Source organism: Blennius ocellaris, assembly GCF_963422515.1.
Source record: "Blennius ocellaris genome assembly, chromosome: 19".
Lineage (NCBI taxonomy): Eukaryota > Metazoa > Chordata > Actinopteri > Blenniiformes > Blenniidae > Blennius > Blennius ocellaris.
The window spans coordinates 8,441,484-8,461,810 of record NC_137668.1 but is presented as its reverse complement, the minus strand read 5'-3'; the positions used below and the strand labels follow the sequence as shown (position 1 = coordinate 8,461,810).

The window sequence follows — 20,327 nt, the reverse complement described above, 5'->3', positions numbered from 1 at the left end:
CCGCCGGTATCTGCGGATTGAAGCTTTGAAGCTTTGAAAAGAAGACACTGACCAGTTTCGGGGTCCACAGAGAAGTAGGGCTGCCCCTCCAGGATGCTGTACACCACCTTGGCGCTGTTCCCGTAGGTGGAGTCGTCGGCGTCGATCGCCGTCACCTGAATCACCGAAGTGCCTGAGGGAGGGAGATTCATGACAATGATTCAGATCAAGTCTTCAATGACACTGCATGCTGGATAATTGGTTGAGTTGATGCACCTTCTGATGAGATGTACGATCTTTTTTCCAATCACGCTCTTGCAGAATGTGACTGGTCATCTCTGTCCCTTTGTGCTACCCAAACCGATCTTTACTCCTCGGCCACTTACACCCTCATACGTGATTGATTTTCACAGGTAATCGATAAGCCCTAATGTATTTTTCGAAGCATATCTCCCTAAGCATGCAAGCAACAGCGATACAGGCTCCTCGTGCAAAACCCCAAGAAGCCAACATCTGTGTATCCAACAGATCTGGGGGTGTCGAAGAAACCAAATATCTGATAGCAGGCAAACGACTGTGATCCATTTCTCTGTTCCAGAGCTGAAGCCCTATTTCAGTAGAACAAAGGGAAACGGTTAGCCAAGTGCTACCTCCCAAATGGCGCCTTGCGGGGCCAAGTGTTGCCTCATTACATGCAGAAGAAAATTAATTGAGTAGAAATATTTAATGGCAAAGAGGTATAAATATAGAATTGTGCAACGCGAAGGGATAATGACCTCGAGAAACTTGATTTGATGTCAGTTTGAGATCTGGGTGTGGGGCGGGAGGGGTGACGGCTTCACCCTTTAAAATCATCTGTTGTAGTGAAAAAGACGAAAGGAAGAAAGGGGGGGGGGGGGTGGGGGGGGGACCAAGAAAGTAGACAGAGAATAGACCACGGCTGTCTGATTTGGTGTAAGTGACAGTTCGGGAGGAAGTTCACCCAACCTTGATCGCTAATACCTTTAACTAGGGAATTAGACTCAAAGAGGCTTTTCTGACATAGCAGCTTTTAGAAAAATATCACTGATCCACATCAGCCCATCTCATCTTTGACTTTAAGCTTTTGAGAAGAGAATCTTCTGACAAACAAGGCAGGAATATATTCTCTCTCTGTCTCTCTCTCTCTCTCTCTCTCTCTCTCGTCATCCGGGGCTGAAGTGAATTACCTCGAGTGCAATCATTCAGTTGTCAAAGTCCAGAGAGTCCGAATGTCAGAGCCGTGAGACTAAAACTCAAAGTGTGTGTCACGTTTTAAAGGGCCGGCGTCTCAACGCAGTCACTCGTGAACACATGCTCTGCCAAGCGGTGACATCACACCTCGGTTGTTGCCATGGGCACCCGTGCTGCCCTTAGATAAGTGCCGGCCTCTCTCCTGGGGTTGCTGAACCAAGTGACAACTCTGTCACATGTCTGGGCCGCAAGACCAATGTCCCCCCCCCCCCCCGGGCCCCGAAGCTCGGCGGTGAGCAGCACTCCATGCTTTTCATGCAAGTATTGATTAGGAAGCTTTTTATATTGTTTATCAATATTCATGAGGTCTCGCTATGTACTAAAAGCAAAAGGGGCGAAGTGCACAACGCCGGTATTAAAGTTTGATTCGTGGCTGAATCGCAAATGAAAACGTCATCTGACAGAAACGGGCGCTGCAGAGTTAGAAAAGCACAATTACTCAGTGTGGTGACACGGCTGACGGTGCTGGTAATTCAATTAAATACTGTTTTAATAAGATGCAACACTGTATTTAAGAGATTATCTGCACCGCAACAGTCGCAGAGACACTCCACCTTGTTTATTCGACAGCCATAAAACAGCTCCTAGCCTTTCTCATTTAATTAGTCGACCCTTCCTTGTTGAGTTAGCATCATTATTATGATTGATAAAGTCCCATTGATCCACTAAGGCTGGCATTTTAGAACGTCTCTATCCTATTTAAATGGTAATCCTTATGATTCAGCTCCTTGCACATACAACTTATTTGTCTGAAGTGTTTAATAGCGTGGCTGATGATAAATAAATGTGTTTTGTGTGTGCAATTTAACGGGGTGGGAACTCAGGAAAGCAACCAGTGGGAAGATTCAATTTTTTTTTTTCTCAGAGAAATCTGCAGATAGATGTTGCCATCCCCAAAATAAACCAAGACAAGGATTAAATGATGCATGTAAAATCTATACCATATATCAAAGAATGGAAATATTGCTGTTTGTTGAGACGTTTCCCACTTTCCACTTCCTACCAAATGTAGCAACAGAAACACTGTATACTGTAAATGTGAGGATAATTTATGGTTGAGACGCACCGATGTCGGACATCTCCGGCACTGTGGCTATGTAGGGGTCCTTGGTGAAGCGCGGCTCGTTGTCGTTGATGTCGTGGATCTTGATGATGAACTCGGACTCGCCCTCCAGTGCCTCGTTGGTGACGCGGTTGACGGCTTTGGCGTGGAGGAGGTAGAAGGCCTTCTCCTCTCTGTCCAGCCTCTTGGTGGCGTGGATGTCGCCATTTTTTTCATCGATCTTGAAGAGGGTCCCCGCTCCGTCCCCGGTGAGGACGTACTTCACGCTGCCGTCGCCTCGGTCTCCGTCGGAGTGAAGCTGTGGGAATTGAAGAAAAAAAAACAAAAAAACAAAAAGGTGTGATCATTTCAACGTCAGCAAACTCTACATATATATATTTATATCCTGTAAACATTCACAATGGTGAGCCTTAAGTTTAGTAATTGGTGACGACAACTTGCCCTTGCAGCGGACTGGTCAGTCTCTACCCTGCTTTATAGTTAGAGTTTCCAGTTGAACACCATCTCAGATTTGATACTTGGTTGGGAAAGAGAGGAATAGAAGACAGTCCACTGGATTATGATCACAAGGTATGAAGTGGTTTGTTCTATCAAAATGCTTGCTAACATTTGTGTGGAGTTGTGGAGCTTGCGCGGGTATCGCAGCTTCCTATCACAACCTTTGGATACTTACCTTGGAGAGGGTAATTGGTGACTTTAAAGCAGGGAAATGTGTGTGTAAGTGGTTGTTTCTGTCTTTTGCTTGCATGTCATCCGCGGTATGACATGCCTATTACTCTGAGCAGGACGGGCTCCAGCTCCTCTCGACACACATGTGAGTTTAAAACAGTTAGAGAAGATGGATGGGTGGATGATTAGTGGGATCAGATTGGATGTTTTCTCTGTGCTTTCGTGGATTTTCTCCCGGTGCCCTGGCTTCCTCGCACAATCCTTGAATTGCGGGAGCTTGTTAAGATAATTGGTATCTCTAAATCGCCTGTAGGTATGAGTGTGTGTGATTGTCTCTGTGTTGGATAGGACAGACTACAGACCTTCTGCCATCCTGGCTTGGATAAAAGCAGTTTATGGCGTTTTCATTTTGAATAATTTCCACTTTGCTGCTCTTTATTGGTAATTTTCATTTCCAAGAGGAGGTTAAAACTGTAAACTGTAGCTTAAGAAAGCTTGCACCTTTGCTCTAATCACTCACAGAGAATCCAAGGGCCTGATGCTTGCATTTGTAAAAATGCGCAAATACATAATACTGTACAAACACACACGTGGAAGCGGATCTAAGACGACACTGAGGATTGAATCGGACAGGCATGCAAAATGCAATTAGCACGTTTGCTTTCATGAATATAGAATATCTGGTGCTTCTCCCAGATTACGCTAAATACTGGGAGGAGTTTGTGTTAATAGATAACGTGTGACAAGCAATTGTTTTTAGTTATTGTTTCTGTATCATTGCCTCCGGTTTAAAAGAGTGTGAGAAGTCGGTTGAACTCAGTCGTGATTGTGGCGAGAGTTTCTTCAGCTGGCTCATCGCCACTTACATTTGAAGATATCTTCTGTGTTGCACCTCAAACTTTGACTCTGTGACAGAATTTTGTTTTTCACATTTAGATTTATTTGCTGTAAGACTCCAATATGTTTGATATCTTTCTTCACCAGCACGTCCAACTACACAGTTTTGTGCTTCAATCACTCTGTGGTGACTGCAGGCGAGTAAACATTCTTAAGTGTTATTCTTAATAAATCACCTGTGAAATGCATGCAAAGTGGAACCCAATCTGATTTGCGTAAGACATTTACAATTGTAGTTACAAACCCTTCTTCTTGAGGCACTCAAATGCAGACAATTGTAAACTTCAGCGAACACTCTGTACAGTTACCAAAACAAAAGCTGAAACAACCTCATAATACACTATATATTAAATATAGTTTCTTTGTTATATTCCATAATGGTTATTTCTTTTTCTCTGAGAGAAGTCTCGGAGAGTTTTGGTTTCCATTGCCTGTCTGAATTGTATGTAATTCTCTTGGTACCCTCTTTTTATGCTTCTTCTTTTTGAAAGATTCATCCTTGTCTTTGGCCTGACGTGACGCCATTCCGTCTCCCGCTGCTGACTTTGCAAGCTAACCATTGTGTATAATAAACTTTTCCAATAAACCGAATAGTTTTATGACATAAATGAATGTAATGCTGACGTAACTATTTTGAGGACTGACAAAAGCATTTTTTTTTATAACCCTTAAAATTAAGAGGACATACGACCCTCCATGAATCTTTGACACCCCCCCTCCCCTGGTTAAGAATCACTGATTTAGCAACTTATAATATTAGTTACAATAGCTTATTCACATACCAAAGGGGACAGCTGCCATTTTGAAGTTTTCAAACCTGCAACTTGCCGATTGAGAGACAAGCCACTCTAAACATGCAGCATCTTACAAAACTAGACTTCGCAATGGAAGAGTCTCCCCATCAACGTGACTAGAGAGGGTAGAATCGAGCAGATATTTCCTCTGCAGAGAGTCGAGGGGTGAAAGGAAAACCGTGTAGGCTGCAGTGCTTGATTGACAGGAGATCGCTGCGATGTGCAGTGCAAAAACGCACCCCGGCAATGAACACTTTGTACCGAAAGACGTCAACAGAATCGGATTTCAAAGCGGAATCACAGTATTTCTGATGCACGGCGACATATCTGACCAATCTGGGCCTTTGGCAAATAAACACTGACAGCTTTGATAAGTGTGTTTGGTGTTATTTAACAGATTCGTATCATCTTTTAGTAAACTGTCATTGCGTTATGATGATACACACGGGTGGCTTTCACCTCGTCTCTGTGAAATCCGCGTCCCACCTGATCGGCGGTGGGGGAGGAGGGGGTTTCGAACGCACGGTCGAAGAATCTGGCGTCGGCCAGTATAGTCACATGCAGGTTGTCGCACTCCCTCCGCCGTGGGGCTACGGTGGTATTTTCGCTGTGCTGTAAAACAGAATGCCAGTGGGTCGAAGTCTGTGAAGTGGCAGCATGAGTGCGCACATGTCCGCTGCCTGCCAACCCCCCCCCCCTCCCCAACCCCCCACCCACCCCCCGATGGATCAGCAACACCACCAACATGCCAGGAGACCATGAGAGTCCACTTGTCTGGTGGAAGCTTCTCATTATGATTTGCTCTCTCCCTCTGTAGCTCACGTTTATTTTTTTTTTCTTCCCTCCTCCCGCATGAACAGCAGCTTAGCAAGCTCTGACATTTTAATTCCGCCGCCAAATCCCCCCACCAACATATTTATCTCGGAGAACTCATCAAAAGCTTGTCCAGTGGTTTTTTGTTTTTTTTTCCTCCAGCTTCCTGCTGCTTTCTTCCTTGTATAACTACTTTTCTCCCCCCCCCCCTCATTTTTAATAGCTGTGGACATGGTAATAATTGCAGGGGGAAGTAAAGGGCAAAACGAGAGCACGTGTTTGTAGACGTGGGGGCCAATAACGTCAAGTACGAAGCGCGCCGTTTGAATGTTTACCCCAATAAGTGGGCGTAATTCAGAGGTCCGTTATTGACACCTCATTAACCACAGTGTGTTTTCCTCTCTCCCCGCCCTCCGAGGACAAGTTGCGGTCTATAACGGCTCTTGGCCGCGGTGGCGGACAGACTGAGGGGGGATATTGTGCGGCGGGTCACGTGGGAGCACATTGCAAAGTCTCCCATCTCATCATATATTAAAAAGCTTTTCATCCCAGGTGCTCGGCGGCTTTACTAATTCATGCTGTTTTATCAGGGGGGCAAAAGCTGGCACATGCAAGATGAACAGCTTTGTGGATTAGCATCTTTAACACTATTTTGTTCCTCTGCTTGAATGCTGGTTAAAAAAAAAAAAAAAGAAAGAAAGACTGTTTTTACTCTATTTTTCTTCTATGAAGCCAGCTGAGTGCGTTGAGGAATTCTGGTTTCTTCGGATTAAAATCTAGAGTGTAGCTCTGTTTCACTTGAATTCTGGTCAAAACAATTCTTGCTTTCTTCTGTTTATTTCCTCTGTCTAACCAAGCCAGGGTAATATTCTGCTGAATTTTCTTTTTTTATTATTATTATTTGTTTTCTCTTCTGCTTTACAGTACATGCTTCAAAACAGAGACTCAGTTGGCTGAAAACAATCCACTTCAACATTATTATCTTTCCCCCGCTGTTATAGCTGCAATGTCCTTTTCTATGATTGTCTATCAAGCCGCCTATCTCTGCCGGCATGACAATTCAGTTAATAACCGTTGAGTCCTCTCCTTTCGCCGGAGATGCGAGATAGACAGTGTGACATATGCTGTGTCGACTGTCATTTCTATGGAAACAGGAAGATCTTGTGCTGGTGAAGAGTTCCCCCCCGCCCTCCCCCCCCCCCGAGGATATTACAAGTCAGTGCGGAGTATCGAGCGACAGCGACCGCGGCCCTCGCAGTTGCCCACCTTGCTGTTGAGGAAAATTTACCGCTGCCCCTTCCACTCAAATTAAGAGGAAGGGGGGGAAAGAAGAAGAATGAAAAAAAAAAAAAAAAAAAAAAACTCAGCCAGAAATCAATGTGGCAGCCCGACGTGCATTCACAATGGCCCTGTGATCAATTTATATTGAAAATACAATTAAACTGTCACACGGAGGGGGAAGCCACATGTGCATTCAGTATGGTCACCAAGAAGCCCTGGCACATCGATAGGTAGCCTTTTCTCCTCTGCCCTCCCGTGGTACCAAATCGTAAAAAAGGCAGGGAGCATGACGCTATATCCATTAACACTGGGACTTTTGGTCTTTCGAGAAAGGAGGAGGGAGAGGAGGAGGAGGAGGAGGAGGAGGAGGAGGACGGAGCACAACGGAGAAAATCTCCATCTTTATCAAGTCATTCACTCCATAATAGAGCCCCTATTTTCCTTAAAGGAACAGATTGACATTTAGGGAAACGCTCCTAATGACTGTTTTCGGGTGTACTTGGATGGAATGATTAATACTACTCAGACTGCAGGCAGCAGCTTTGCATAAAGTTCTTGTTTGTTACCGCAAACAAATTAGCTTGAAGCATGAGTGCATTCGGGTATGTTTAGGTCCACTTTTGCTATTGATACAGAGCACAAACTGCAGCGGACATCTCCTAACCGCCGTACGGTTGTATTCCTGTCTAATCATGGGTTGAATATTGGTTGAATAAATCAATATGAATGATACTTATATCAGTTTTTAGTGAGTGAGACTGTCTGTGTGGGAGGTCCACATCATTATACTGTCTATAAGACATCGTTATTGAACCTGAAATATATAAATAAATCAATGCATTTCTTGTCTGTTTGTTTTTTTTAATTAACATCCTGGTCCACTACTATTTCATGTGTATGAGGACCGACCGAAGATTGTCATTGATTCTGTAGCATTTTGAGGTCAGTTTAGATCCTGATGTTGTCTGAGGCTGCAGCTCACAAAATACTCAAGTCAGAAGTCAGTGATTCTTAGCAAAATTATTGTAAAAGTGCCTTTATAGCAAAGTTCTGCAAATGATGGAAAATGAATCATGGATTTCATGTAAGTTCTACTGCTCTGTAAAAATGTAAGGCCTTGTTTACACCTTGTTTTCAAGTGAAAACTCCAAACTTTTGTTGTGTTTTGGGTAAAACGATGCATTTTCACGTTTTGCTGATCACAGCTACTGTGGATACATCGCACTGCTAATATATTTTTAAACTTAAGATTGTGTCTTCTGAATCAAAGTTTTCTTATCTGGTTCATTGCAAAAAATATTAAACACCCATTTATAACATCTATGCTATGCTGAAAAGACCTGCCAACAGTCACCTCCCACCTTACCTATATCTAATTTCATCTCGCATTTAGCTAATGCTAATGTTATGTACAGTATGTTTTTCAGGTTGCGGTCAGGAGTATTGATGAAGTAAAAATTCTACAGTGAGCAAAGTTTGGTGAAATGGCAGCAGAGCTGCTTTCTACTGTTTTGTCTGTTTAGGTTAATGCTTGGGCTAACGGCTAAGCTCAGTTACCTGGATGAAGAAAGACAGCACATATGCAATTGTTTTCAAAAATGCCAACAATAACATGAATACTTTGGAATTGTTATAATTATTAAACATGTAAGGCTACTTTATTGTTAGAAATCCAACTTTAGTCTTTGCCCATATTGACGGTATAATTTATCGGTCAGCAATACTTGCCTCATCATGACCCGCCCTACTCTCCCTCTGATTGGCTCCTCAGTCCTCATGATGCACCAAATCAGTCAATGCAGTAAAACCATCAATTAGAGTCAGAGCAGGCGGGTCATGGCTTCGTCACAATAGGGGGAAAAAATACTGCTGTATGAAATACTGACTTTCGAAGTGGGTGAACGCAATGCTGAGTGAAAAAATAAGAAGGTACGCGCCATATATTCATGCATTCTCTTGACTGCACCGTCCCGTTTTACCCACACCTCACTTCAGGATCAACACATCCAGGGGTGCAGAAACAGGTACAAGTAGAAAACCAGCGTGGGTGCTGGATGAGAAAATGAGACCTGCGTCAGTCTGAATCCAGCTACCAGCTTTGTTGGCGCCTATAAAAGTGTTAAATGTTAATGAGATTTCGAAGGCGATCCAGTCAGACTACCTGTTCCCATCTTCCCCGGCTTCTCACTGAGCCAACCAGCTGAGCATCAAGACCCGAGAAGAACGACTGTCTTCTTAGTTTATTTTAAATAACTGCATTTTCCCGACCTTCGAACGGCTCCTAAACAGTCTCAGATTAGCGTCTGCTCAGGTAGACGGACGAGGAGAGTTGCGCTGACTGACACTCACATCCTCCAGAATTAAACTTGATTTCAGCAAATACTTGAAAGAATGTAATTTGCATCGGAAACACGTTGAACTGTTCAATTACGCATGAAACTGGCTGAAGAGGAGGATTTCTCTGCAGTGAATCAGCATTTATTTAAGCCATTACATCATCAGTGACATGCCACATATTTCCAAACCTTCCACTCAATTAGTCTTCTCCGTGATAAATCTATTGGTTTGCTTTTTTATTTTATTTTTTTTTATTTCTCGCATTACAAGATATTTATTTCCCTCCCCCCGTGCTTCATCCACCAGCTTGAAGTGGGCTGAGAAGTGAAGTGGCACTCGTCAGACATCTGTGCGTGAGAACTTATAAGCGAGCCGTCTTTGTTTGTGAAATTAATCAGCTTCAAGTGCTGCAAATGTTAGCGCAGACTCGATCTGGCCGCCATTTGTGCTTCAGTCGAGTCGGGCCAAAAAGATGGCACTAGAAATGGGCTGCTTAGGGCAATTAGCCAGTTAGCCTTTAAGGCCTCGTGTCCCGGCCTGTCGAGAACTGGCTGCCTACTATGCAGCCAGATGGTAGCCTCAGACTGTGCACAAAAATAGCCTATCAAATGACTGTTGATGTGTAAACTTGAGCTGTGCCACTCGGAGTTGCAGAGATTTAAAGGTGAAATGTAGAATGGCATGACACATTTGATATATATTTTGTTTTTTCTTTCTTCATGCAGAAGTCAGAGATTTATGTTGTTATTTTCTCCTGTTAACAGTTTGTATGCAAGTAGCTGGCAATGAGCACGTAACTGAACACCAACTGTAGATATTGATGTTTTTTAAGGGTCAGTCTGGCTCTTTTTCCATGAATATCATTGTAATTAAATTCGAATTAAAGAATTTCATAACATCGATCAATTTGGATACATTTAAAAAAAAATTTTACATTGCTAAATATAATTCATGCTATTAATCTTTGACGGCATCTGTCAAAATACTCAGAATACTGTCATCAATTTGAAACCAAACTATTTCAGATTTAATTATAGATTTAGTTCGATTTTATATCCATCCCTCAAAAAATGAATATCCATGCAAAAATAAATGTATCATCTTTTTTTGGCATTTCATCAGTTGCTCAGTTAATGAAAATAAGTTGTTTAGATTACTTTTTAGACTTAATAGTGACACTTAAGAAGTGACACAATAGTAACTAAACCTGCCTGAATCCAAAATTGCAATTAAAGTCTTTATTTAATCTATATGTGACCTTTAAAGTTTTTTCAGGATTTTAAGCATTGTAAAAATCCCAATAATAGATGCAGTAAAAAGTGACTTTGATTAGAAACATGGTCAAATGTTGGAAAAAATAATATTTGGAAAATAAAATGAATAAGAAAATATTGTACATTTTCCTGTTTTTAGGTAAATTTTAGAAATTCATTGCATCTTTTGGAATGACTTGGGATTAATGCAATTTTTTTTATAATTAATTGCACAGTAAAATAAAAAAATATAAAGTTTGTGATTAAGTGACTTAAGTTTAGGAGGCAGCTTAACAAAACAAAAAACATATATACATTTTACCGACTTGCAACAGAATTTCAATTACTTCTTGCAAGAAAATAATTAAAATACACAATTAAAGTTTTTAGAGAAAACTAGCATCAAATACCAAGGAGGAAAAAAAAAACTGTTTGACAAACTACTGGTCAATTTTTGGATTTCAGCAAAATAATTCAATATATAAAGAATCCACTGGCATTTTGGAGAAAATTCTTATAAAAATGGTGGCAAAATTTGCTTTAAAGTACAAAACCTCAACGTAGTGACCGGCACCTTAGGCCTTATTTATACAGCAACGTTTCATGTGAAAACGTCGTTTTTTTGCCAGTGTTGTTTACATGGAAACGGCAGAACAATTGATCATTTTGGGCCACTAGTGGGTGCTCTTGTTTGTCTTTATATTGAAACCAAAGGAGAAAAAAAAAAGAACACTGACATTTGTACGGACAGATAACGACAGAAATCATGTGTTTACAAAAAGTTTCACCTTGGGAGCAGTTATCAGAAAGTGTGTTGAAATAAACATAAAAACACAAAAAAAAACCTTGAAAAACTGTGAAGCTTCATTTCATGACTTCATATTTCATTACGGAGGAGGCTGAATGTTGACGACAGCAGATTAATTAATCCCGCCCTGATAAAACCCGACGGGTTGTCCGAAGCAGCGGTGGGCAGGCGATGGCGTGGAGATAATTTGCAGGTGCTGTGGCCATGTTGGCGTATCTCGCTCAGACATCGCTTCGCCCCTGCAACGTTGTCGGACAGATGTTTGCCGAGTTCTCCTCACCGCAAGACCTCCTCACACCCTTTTTAGATTTTTTTTCTTTTTTAAACGCTGTTGCTTGCACTGCAAAGCAGAAGAGCGTAATTGAAGTAATAACCCCTGCCCCCCCTCCTTTTTTTCCGGTGCACAAGAGGGAACTTATCGCCTAATCAATAAACACTGCCAACGCCGGCTCCTGGGGGGTACAGCCGGGGTACAGCCAGGCCTGTTGCCCATATTGCAAACTCCTTGCAGCTCTGCCAAGGTGAGCAGCTGGTAATGAGGAGGGGAGCATGAACAGGGACCAAAAACCACCACACACACACACACACGTGCACACGCACACACACACACACACACACACGCACACACACACAAATCCCTGCACCTTTCCACTTGGCTGCCATAAGACGCTCGAGTCCTTTCCCCAGGTCGCCTCGACCGCTGAGTCATACAGAACTGGGAAGCAGATTATGTCCGTGTTCATCAGCTTTTCCCTTTTTTTTGTTGTTGTTGTCTTTCCTCTGAGCTGCAGCCCGATCCTGGAGGCTAGAGTTTGCACGCACGCGCATGCACGCCGCCGTGTTTGTTCGCATGCAGAGAGCGGCGCTCCGCTCGCTTAGGGGACTACATTGAGGAGTCTACCCACCAGGCCCAGAACCACTGGGGCCTATCAGGGGCTGTAAATACTTTATGAGATATGATAGTGCAGCACAAACACTCCTCAACCACAGGCCATTAACCATTTTCAGTGGATATGTGCCCTTTGGTAAAGTAAGAAATAATGAAATAAACAAACATCTTCTTCCCCCAGTGACAGCCCAGGCCCTCAGAGGCCTCTATGCAGCTCGCCTGCTAATGAGAGGCAGCGAGCGCACAGATACCCCACCCCCGCCGCCTCCACCTCCTGCAGGGGAAAGCGAGAATAAAAGGAGAAAAAAAAGGGAAAATCATTGGCCAATACAGCAAGATTAGCAAGATTAGCAGCCAACCAGTTCTCCGACAAGACACCGCCAGACACTTCTTCTCTGCCTCGTCTCCATCGCTCCTCTTAATTCCTTCCTGTTCCGACCGCCTTTGTTACGCTCGTTCGGGAAAGATTGCAATTTCATGTGTTGGCGCTCTTTTGCAACTCGATAGAGAGGAAGAAAAAAAGAAGACGAAGACGAAGAAAAAGCAACACACTAAACCGAAGGGAAGATTGAGTTTAGCAAATAACTGGAGACGGGATGTTGTAATTCAAGTGCAGTTTCATCATTCCATCTTTTTACTGTGTGTCAAGAGCAGCTCCCTTGTTTATAATAACCTGTCATTGTGCTTTTTCGCATTCCTATTTATTTTTTTTTTGCAACCCCGGTACAAACAAAAGTGGTTTTGTTCCACGCTGCTGTACTCCACTTCGCCGTGATGTCACTCGCAGTGACAAAAGCGCCTCCGTCTTTTGTGTGTTCTCTTGTTTGGCGCTTTTTTTTTTTTTTTTTTTTTTTCTGTCTTTCTCTTCTCTTCTTCTCGGAAAATATGGCCTCCACCTGAGGATACAGATGCAGATGGTTGTTCTGAATGTTGGGCCATGTGTTCGACTCGAAAGCCGTTCGCCCCCTTCAGGGCCTCATTCATCACTCGCACTTTATCAAGCAATTAACAAACAGTAATTGCAATCAGATAAGATCTACATACTGAAGTCCTATGTGACAACTGGCTAGTGAGCTCCACAATGAGGGAGAAGCACCCAGCTGCAAGAACCGGATGTGTGTTTGGGGTTGGGGGCTGGGGGCCAGGGGGTCTGCCGGGGGGGGGGGGGTGAAACAACAAGCGCTCAGAGTGATGATTAAGTGTGCTGCTCGGAGGTTGATGCTTTAATGGTGTCTTCAGGAGACGGGCTCTTAGGGGCCTCGGCCTCTGCCTCTCTAAGTGTGTACCATACTCAGATAATCCATTCTTCTATTGCTATTAGTCCTTTTACAAGCTAAGAGGATGAGCGGCACATCAATCACCACTTTCTAAAGACAAAGTGGTTTGATCAAGGTCTGTACTCACTTTTGATCTCCATTCGTTCCGTATTTTCTTTTTTTGTCCTTTTCAACTCTTTTTCTGCACCCCACCACCCCCACCACCCCACCCCCACCACATTTGTCGGTCTGGTACCGCGGTGAACGTTGTAATCCTTTTAGGCCGGGCCTGAAAGTCAACCCCCCTCGCTCACTCACGGGAGGACGTATGTTGCGGAATCTCATTTGGTTGGACGACTCTATCCTCTGCGGACGTACGAGAGGAATGCAAAGCAGCAGCCTCCCTTTCAGCTCCGCGCACAAAACCGCCTTTCTTCCCCCCCCCACACACTCCACCCCCCACCCCCCAGCCGTCCTGACCTTGCCACGACGCTGCACAATCTCCTCAATTACAGTAGGTTGGAAGCGGAGACGGATATCTTGACTTCCGCTCCGCTGCATGTAAAGCAAGCATTATTTGGCCCGTCGTCTCGTATGCATGCGTCTTCCCGCATCCCTCCAACATTATCTGGGTCGACACCGTGTTTTCGTTTTGCTGCACAAATAGGACCTTGGGAGGAAGTTGTATTTTACTGTGGGGCCAGACGGCCGCTTCAGGATGGCTTGATGTGAGTAGAATGGACGTCATGCAAGCGGCAAACAGCAAGCACAAAGTATATCGGACAGCCAACAGCACACAATGCCCCGGGATGGATGGATGGATGGATGGATGGATGGATGGATGGATGGATGGATGGATGGATGGATGGATGTCTGACAGAGGAGCAGTGCCCAATCAGAGTGTCGTGTCATGTCAACTGCAACATGATGGGATTATTCGTACTACTTCTATTTTTGAAGCAGCTCATTAGGAGAGGATCTCATCTTCGATTCTAGTTTACTTTGGTTTGGCCTCCAGCGCCACTGTGAGGAACCTGGGACTTATCTTTGAGCAGAACTTGCCCTCTAACCTACACATTGAGCAAGCCTGCCGGTCCGCCTTCTCTGCCAATGCACGATATCATTAAAACCGGGAACTCATTGGCTGAAAATTAGGCCGTGCATTTCTTACTGCTAAACTGGACTATTGTAACACCCTATTATCGGAGTGTCCCAATAAATCTTTGAAAAGTCTCCAGTGGATTCCATATGCTGCATGCAAACGTACTGACAAGGACTAGTTGAAGAGATCACAGTTTTTACAGGTTAGCTTAAACAAGTTCTGTTGATGCGTGAAGCTCTTAACAACCCAGCCCTCCCACACATTTAAGACTTCATAGCTGAACATCTTTGGGATTTTGAGGTTCCTGTAGTTTCTAAAAGTAGAATGTGAGACAAAGCTTCATCTGTCAGACCCCTCTCATGGCAGCAGCTCCACAGCTAACACAGTCTCCACTTATAAAATTACACTCGAAACGTCTGTTTGCCGGTTGGTTCCTGGAACCCTTTTGTGGTCGAGATGTTCCATTTTTAGATTTGTGGTTGATCTCATTTACATGACTTTTTAAGTGAAAACACAAAGTTTTTGTGTTTTCATTTCAGAAAAGATTCATGTTCATGCGGCAAAGTTTTAAAATGACTTCCGTTTCCATGGGAACGGCAGAAATGCTGAAAATGATACACTTAGGACAGCTTGGTGATGTAGGTTGTTTTTGTAATGAAACCATACGCACATGCATGCGACGAGCAATTTACTGTCAATGACAACAATGGCGAGTACAAGGACAGATGACAAACTGAGATTGTTACGGTGGTGACTGTCAACTATAAAAGTCCCAGGAGGATCTGGACTGTGAGTCACGACAAACATTATGGGCCTGATTCTTTCCATATAAAAACTATCAGCATCTTCAGTGTGTGTGTGTGTGTGCGTGTGGGTGCGTCATGTTTGTACGATTTGTATAAATGTTCATAGATCAAATCCTATATGTCTTCTTTCTATAATCTATGATTCCTCCTGTAATCTGCAGTCCCTTCTCTCTGTTTCTCTCTGAACCTTCCTTCAGTTGTGCATCATCTATCAATATGAGCAACAATATGTTGGGATCGTCCATTTCTGCTCAGTATTAAGAGTTTAAATCAGGAGATTCTTTCAAAAACGAGTTTCTTGTGATTTGTTCTTCTGTTTCTGTCTTTTCCCATTTCATCAGTACTTTATTTGTCCAACCTCCTTGTATGTAAAAAGACCCTTTGTTAGACATGTCTCCCTGTTAGAGGATAGCCTACTAACAAAGCAAACACAGGTAGTTATATCACAGTTTAAACGCTTAATTACTTTGTCAGAATTTCAGAATGTTTCTTTTTTTTGAGTGGCTAATATACAAATTAGATAATATCTGGTAAACGTTGTATTAATTTGGAATGATGGGTGTGTTACTAAAAAAAAAAGAAAAAAAAAAGGCATAATTCCAGAGTTTATGTATTAAATTCTGTATGTATTAATGAGGCATTTTCAAGACACTTTTCAAATGTCGCCATGTAAAAGGTTCATGTGGCGTTGCTTTGACGGAAACCACTCAAGGAAAAGAAATCCATCCCTGAAGAACAAACTAACAATAACCATCGAGGAACAAGCAAGAAAAAATAGAGGGAGAGGGAGAGAGAGAGAGAGAGAGAGAGAGAGACAGCGAGAGAGAGAGAGAGACTTCAGGAGACTGCAAGTTATAATTTGCGAGATGGAAGTTGTTGTTTTGTCTTTATTGCGAACATCTTTGTCACTAAAGCGGTCATTACCGCCGTGCTTCCACCTCTGTGAGACCACTCATCAACCTAACAGTCCCGGAGCTTCTCTAATGACGTCTGACTTTCTGGACGTGGCCCTTTTCGTCTCCGGTCCCTCTCAGCTGTGATGGATGGCTATGGCTGAACACACCAAGAACAGAACTCTCGCTTTGTTCATTTGGAGGAAAGAGAAGTCAGGAATTGAAAATTGTTGCAGGAAGGAGCGGGAACAGGTTCGGCTCTGCTAAAGAGCAATACATAGAAACAATGTAAGAATTTAATAGCTGCGTGGTGGAGCAGTGGTTAGCGCCTCACAGCTGGGGCTTTTTTTGTGCGAGGAGTTTGCATGTTCTCCCTGTGGGTGCATGGGTTTTCCTCTGGGTGCTCCGGCTTTCCTCCCACAGTCCAAAAACGTGCATTTGAGGTTAAGCGGTAACCTAAACTGCCCCTCGGTGTGAATGTGAGTGTGTGGTTGTTCGTCCTGTGATGAACTGGCGACTTGTCGCCCATTATAAGCTGGGATTGGCTCCAGCAACCCTGTAGGATTAAGAGGTATAGAAAATGGATGGATGATGGATAGAGAGGCTTAATGCATTGTTATAACTGCTCAGCTTAAAGCTAATGTATATCTATTCATCTCTCCTCGGTAATGCTTTATCGAGGAGAGCGGGGGGGGCTGGGGCTGATTCCAGGGTACAAGTTACTAGCTACGTCACACATTTACACACACTTACAGGAAATTGAAAGCCATGGTTTAACCTAAATGCATGTTTTTAGACTGTGGGAGGAAACCAATGCACAGTAAACTATCCACTGAAAGACCCTCGAACTTGGACTTGAACCTTTGAAGTGAAGGCTGCGAACCACTACGCCACCTTGTGCGTATGTAACACAACAAAAAAGCTCAAAACCCAAAGTTAAATGTATAAAATTGTTAAGCGGTGCTTAACCACTGGGATTGATTTGGATTGGTGGAGCCCACGATTTCCTGATTGTAGTTGTACACATGCAGCTCCTCGACTCTCCAACAGTGGGTGCTGTCTCACAACTCAGTAACCCTACTTATACCCACCGGCCTTCCCCTATAGCAGGGGTGTCAAACAAAACCGCCACACAATAGGCTGTACCAGGAAACAACTAACCAAATTGTAAATATTTCACATAAAACATCTGTCACACTGATACATATTCGACTGAAAGCCGCATCACATGTCGTGAACCTGAGTTTGAGAAATTGCTATCAAAGATTAATGGATGGGTAAAAAGAAACAAAAAACTGTCAAAGATTTTGACATCGTGCTCGCAACGCCAGGTGGTTCTGGAGCTGGGGCTCTCTGCTGCCCCCTGCAGGGGTAGGTCTGCATCACACACCAATGCAAGAACTTCATGTACTCTCAGTATTTTTAACTTTATAATATGGAACTACTCAATCATATATGAGCTAAAATGTAAAATTCAACAGGCCTTCAGTGATTTATTTTGTGCATTAGCAGTTTATATGGTCGATATGCACCATTATGGTTAATTTTTCATTTCAGTTCATTGACCTTTTTTCTAGGGAAGATGTCAACACTCCATCTGTGCTGTTTTGTCTTTGTGAATCTCCAGTAAATTATATGAATATGTAAAAAAAAAAATAAAAAAAAAGTGTTGATATGTGTAAAAGAGACTAAATGACATTGTATTTCAAATATTATTGTTGACAAAAGCCCCTGAGTTCTGGATGGCTTCTAAAAACGTGAACAACCTTTTCTCCTCCTAATCGCCACATGGTGCTAGCCTCCTGTAATAATGTGTTTAATCAGAAGAGTGACAGGCTGGTCACAGTTTAAAGGTTTAGTATTAGAGAAAGCAGAAGAAGCAGGCCGTGACCACATGTGGTTTATTTGCCCCACAAAGAGTTACAATACTACACAGCCTCTTTTTTTTTTTAACAATGCCCATCAGGGCCACTGTTTAAAAATGCAGAAATTCAAAATGCACGGGGCAACTATTTGCAAGGCTTACTGAGCAGAAATCCATCCAGCTACACTCTGTGCAAAACTAACTGATTTCTGTATTTTCCTCTGTTTCAGGCGCTTTCATCGCACGGTGCATTGTTTTAATCTGCGTATGATAATTTTGTGCGAGGCTGCGTTTTCCAGTCGTGGCATAAAGCTGCTTTTCATCAGTGACAAGTTCTGGTCCAACAGAGCAGATGTGGTGCAGATGTTTCGCTGTGTGATTTTTTTTTTTTTTTTTTTTTTTTTTACCTTTCCGACATACTGCATATCCGTCCCGGTGTACTCCTCCAACAAAAAGAACTGGTTCCACATCCAACCCCGTTTGGAGCGTCTGAGCGGCACCCCGTTGGCGTCCTCCCCCGTCAGTCCCGCGGACCCCCTCCGCCCCCCTGTAGTCCTCCGCGGGGCCCTGAGCCCGAGTCCCGGAGCGCCAAGGTGGGCCGTGGCCCACAGCATCGTCATCAGTAGGCAAACGCTCCGTGTATCCATCGCCACGCCGCCGCCAGCACCCACCGCGGCCTTCTGTCTTCCCCCGCCTCACCCCCCTCCCCCCCCCCCAGTGGTCTGCGTCCGGTGGTTTGTTCAGGTCAAAGTGTCGGATCGCTTCTCATGCCGTAATCTAGCGAAGCAGGAAGTTCTCCTCCAGGCTCACATGGGGCGGCGAGATGGCACCTGGAACATTCACACAGGGAAACAGAGCGTCAATACCGGGAGGGGAGGCGGCCATTTGTCAAGACGTCCTGAACATGCACCGTCTTTGAAAGTAGACGAAGACAAAGTGCATGAGAGGAAATGTCTGCTTTTGCCCAATTTGTTTCCTTTTAAAAAAATCAACAGTCAATTCTCACCCAAAATAAGTGGCCGAACTTCAAATAACCCCCCAAAATGAAATACAATAAACACCAGAAAATATCCCAGAGAGTTGGTTCAAATTTCAAGTCACTCTCGAAATAATCTGCTTCAAGTTTGACAAAACTGCATGAAAAAGTCACACCACTCAGAAAACCTCCCACCGAAACACACTTCCTGATATATATCTTTTTAAATTAAGGACTTCTTCCCATCAAGACTGGCTTCAGAATTAGAATAATGTAATTGTCACTATGTGTTTTGGATTTAAAAACACAATAAACCCAGATAATATGTACATTCTAAATAGTCAAATTTAACACTCAAACTGCTGAGATTGAACCAAAAGAGACTCTTTCATCTTTATTTTGTGATGTTCCTCAGAAATGTACTTAAATAACCGAGTGAGTATATTCATTTGATTTCATTTATTTATTTAAATAGGGACACTGCATATTAATGAATATATAACATATGTAAATGTGTCAGATTATAGCCATAGCATAATTTCCATCTGCTGTCCCAACACAGGCTGATGTAAGAAATCTCACGCATAACAATAAGACAAGGCGAGTCACTGAACAATATACAACAGGATGACATACAAGACAAGGAATAGAGGGATTATTTAAAAAAAACCCAGTAACTTCACATTTAAATTGAACACTGGTGTCACAACAACTACACTATCAAGGAAATAGAAGGATAGACGGCAGGGTAAGGGAAAGAACAGGGGAAGACAGAAGAGAGAGGAGGAAAAAGGACAGGGGAGGACAGAGGACAGAGGACAGAGGACAGGGGACAGGGGAAAGAAAAGCAGTTCACTTCCACATACTCAGAGTTCGTCAGTTAAAGGAGTGTGAACAGATCCAAGAAACCGACAGTTTGAGATTAGTCATTGGTACATCAATGCAATTCACTTTTTACACAGTTTAGATTATTATAAGATTACATTTTGTTGAGTTTCATTATCTTCTAAAAAAAAGGAAATAACTTATTTAAAGCGCCGCAGTGCATTGCAAATAGCCCTAGGGGTCTTTTACATACCTAATTAAAAAAAAAAAAAAGAAAAAGAAAAGATGAATTGGTAAGTTAGTAGGTACATATGTTAGTTTCTAAAACAAAAATTCAAAAATGATGCATTTTTACGTGAAACATTGTATAAAAAGAGCCTAAGTACTTTCAAAAGTTAAAAGTTAAAATACATGCATACATGTGTTGGTAGGCAAGTGAGTGTAACAAAGTAAATAAGGAAGTATATAGTGAGTTGTTATAGGAGTATTTGTATGAATAAGTGAGTGATTAATAAAGTAAATAAACAAGTACATAGTAAATTGTTACGGT

General features: G+C 42.9%; 1 protein-coding gene across 1 annotated transcript in view; it reads right to left on the bottom strand.

Moving 5' to 3' along the window:
* Positions 1-18,623, bottom strand: part of LOC308144310 (cadherin-6-like) — a gene marked incomplete at both ends in the record, with an annotated part of 46,865 nt that extends 28,242 nt beyond the window's left edge. Inside the window, 3 exons of the mRNA XM_080515400.1 lie at positions 53-172; positions 2,318-2,612; positions 18,384-18,623. Of these exons, the coding sequence (XP_080371526.1) occupies positions 53-172; positions 2,318-2,612; positions 18,384-18,623 (655 nt within the window). The remainder of the gene's footprint in view (positions 1-52; positions 173-2,317; positions 2,613-18,383) is intronic.
* Positions 18,624-20,327: the final 1,704 nt, after the last annotated feature.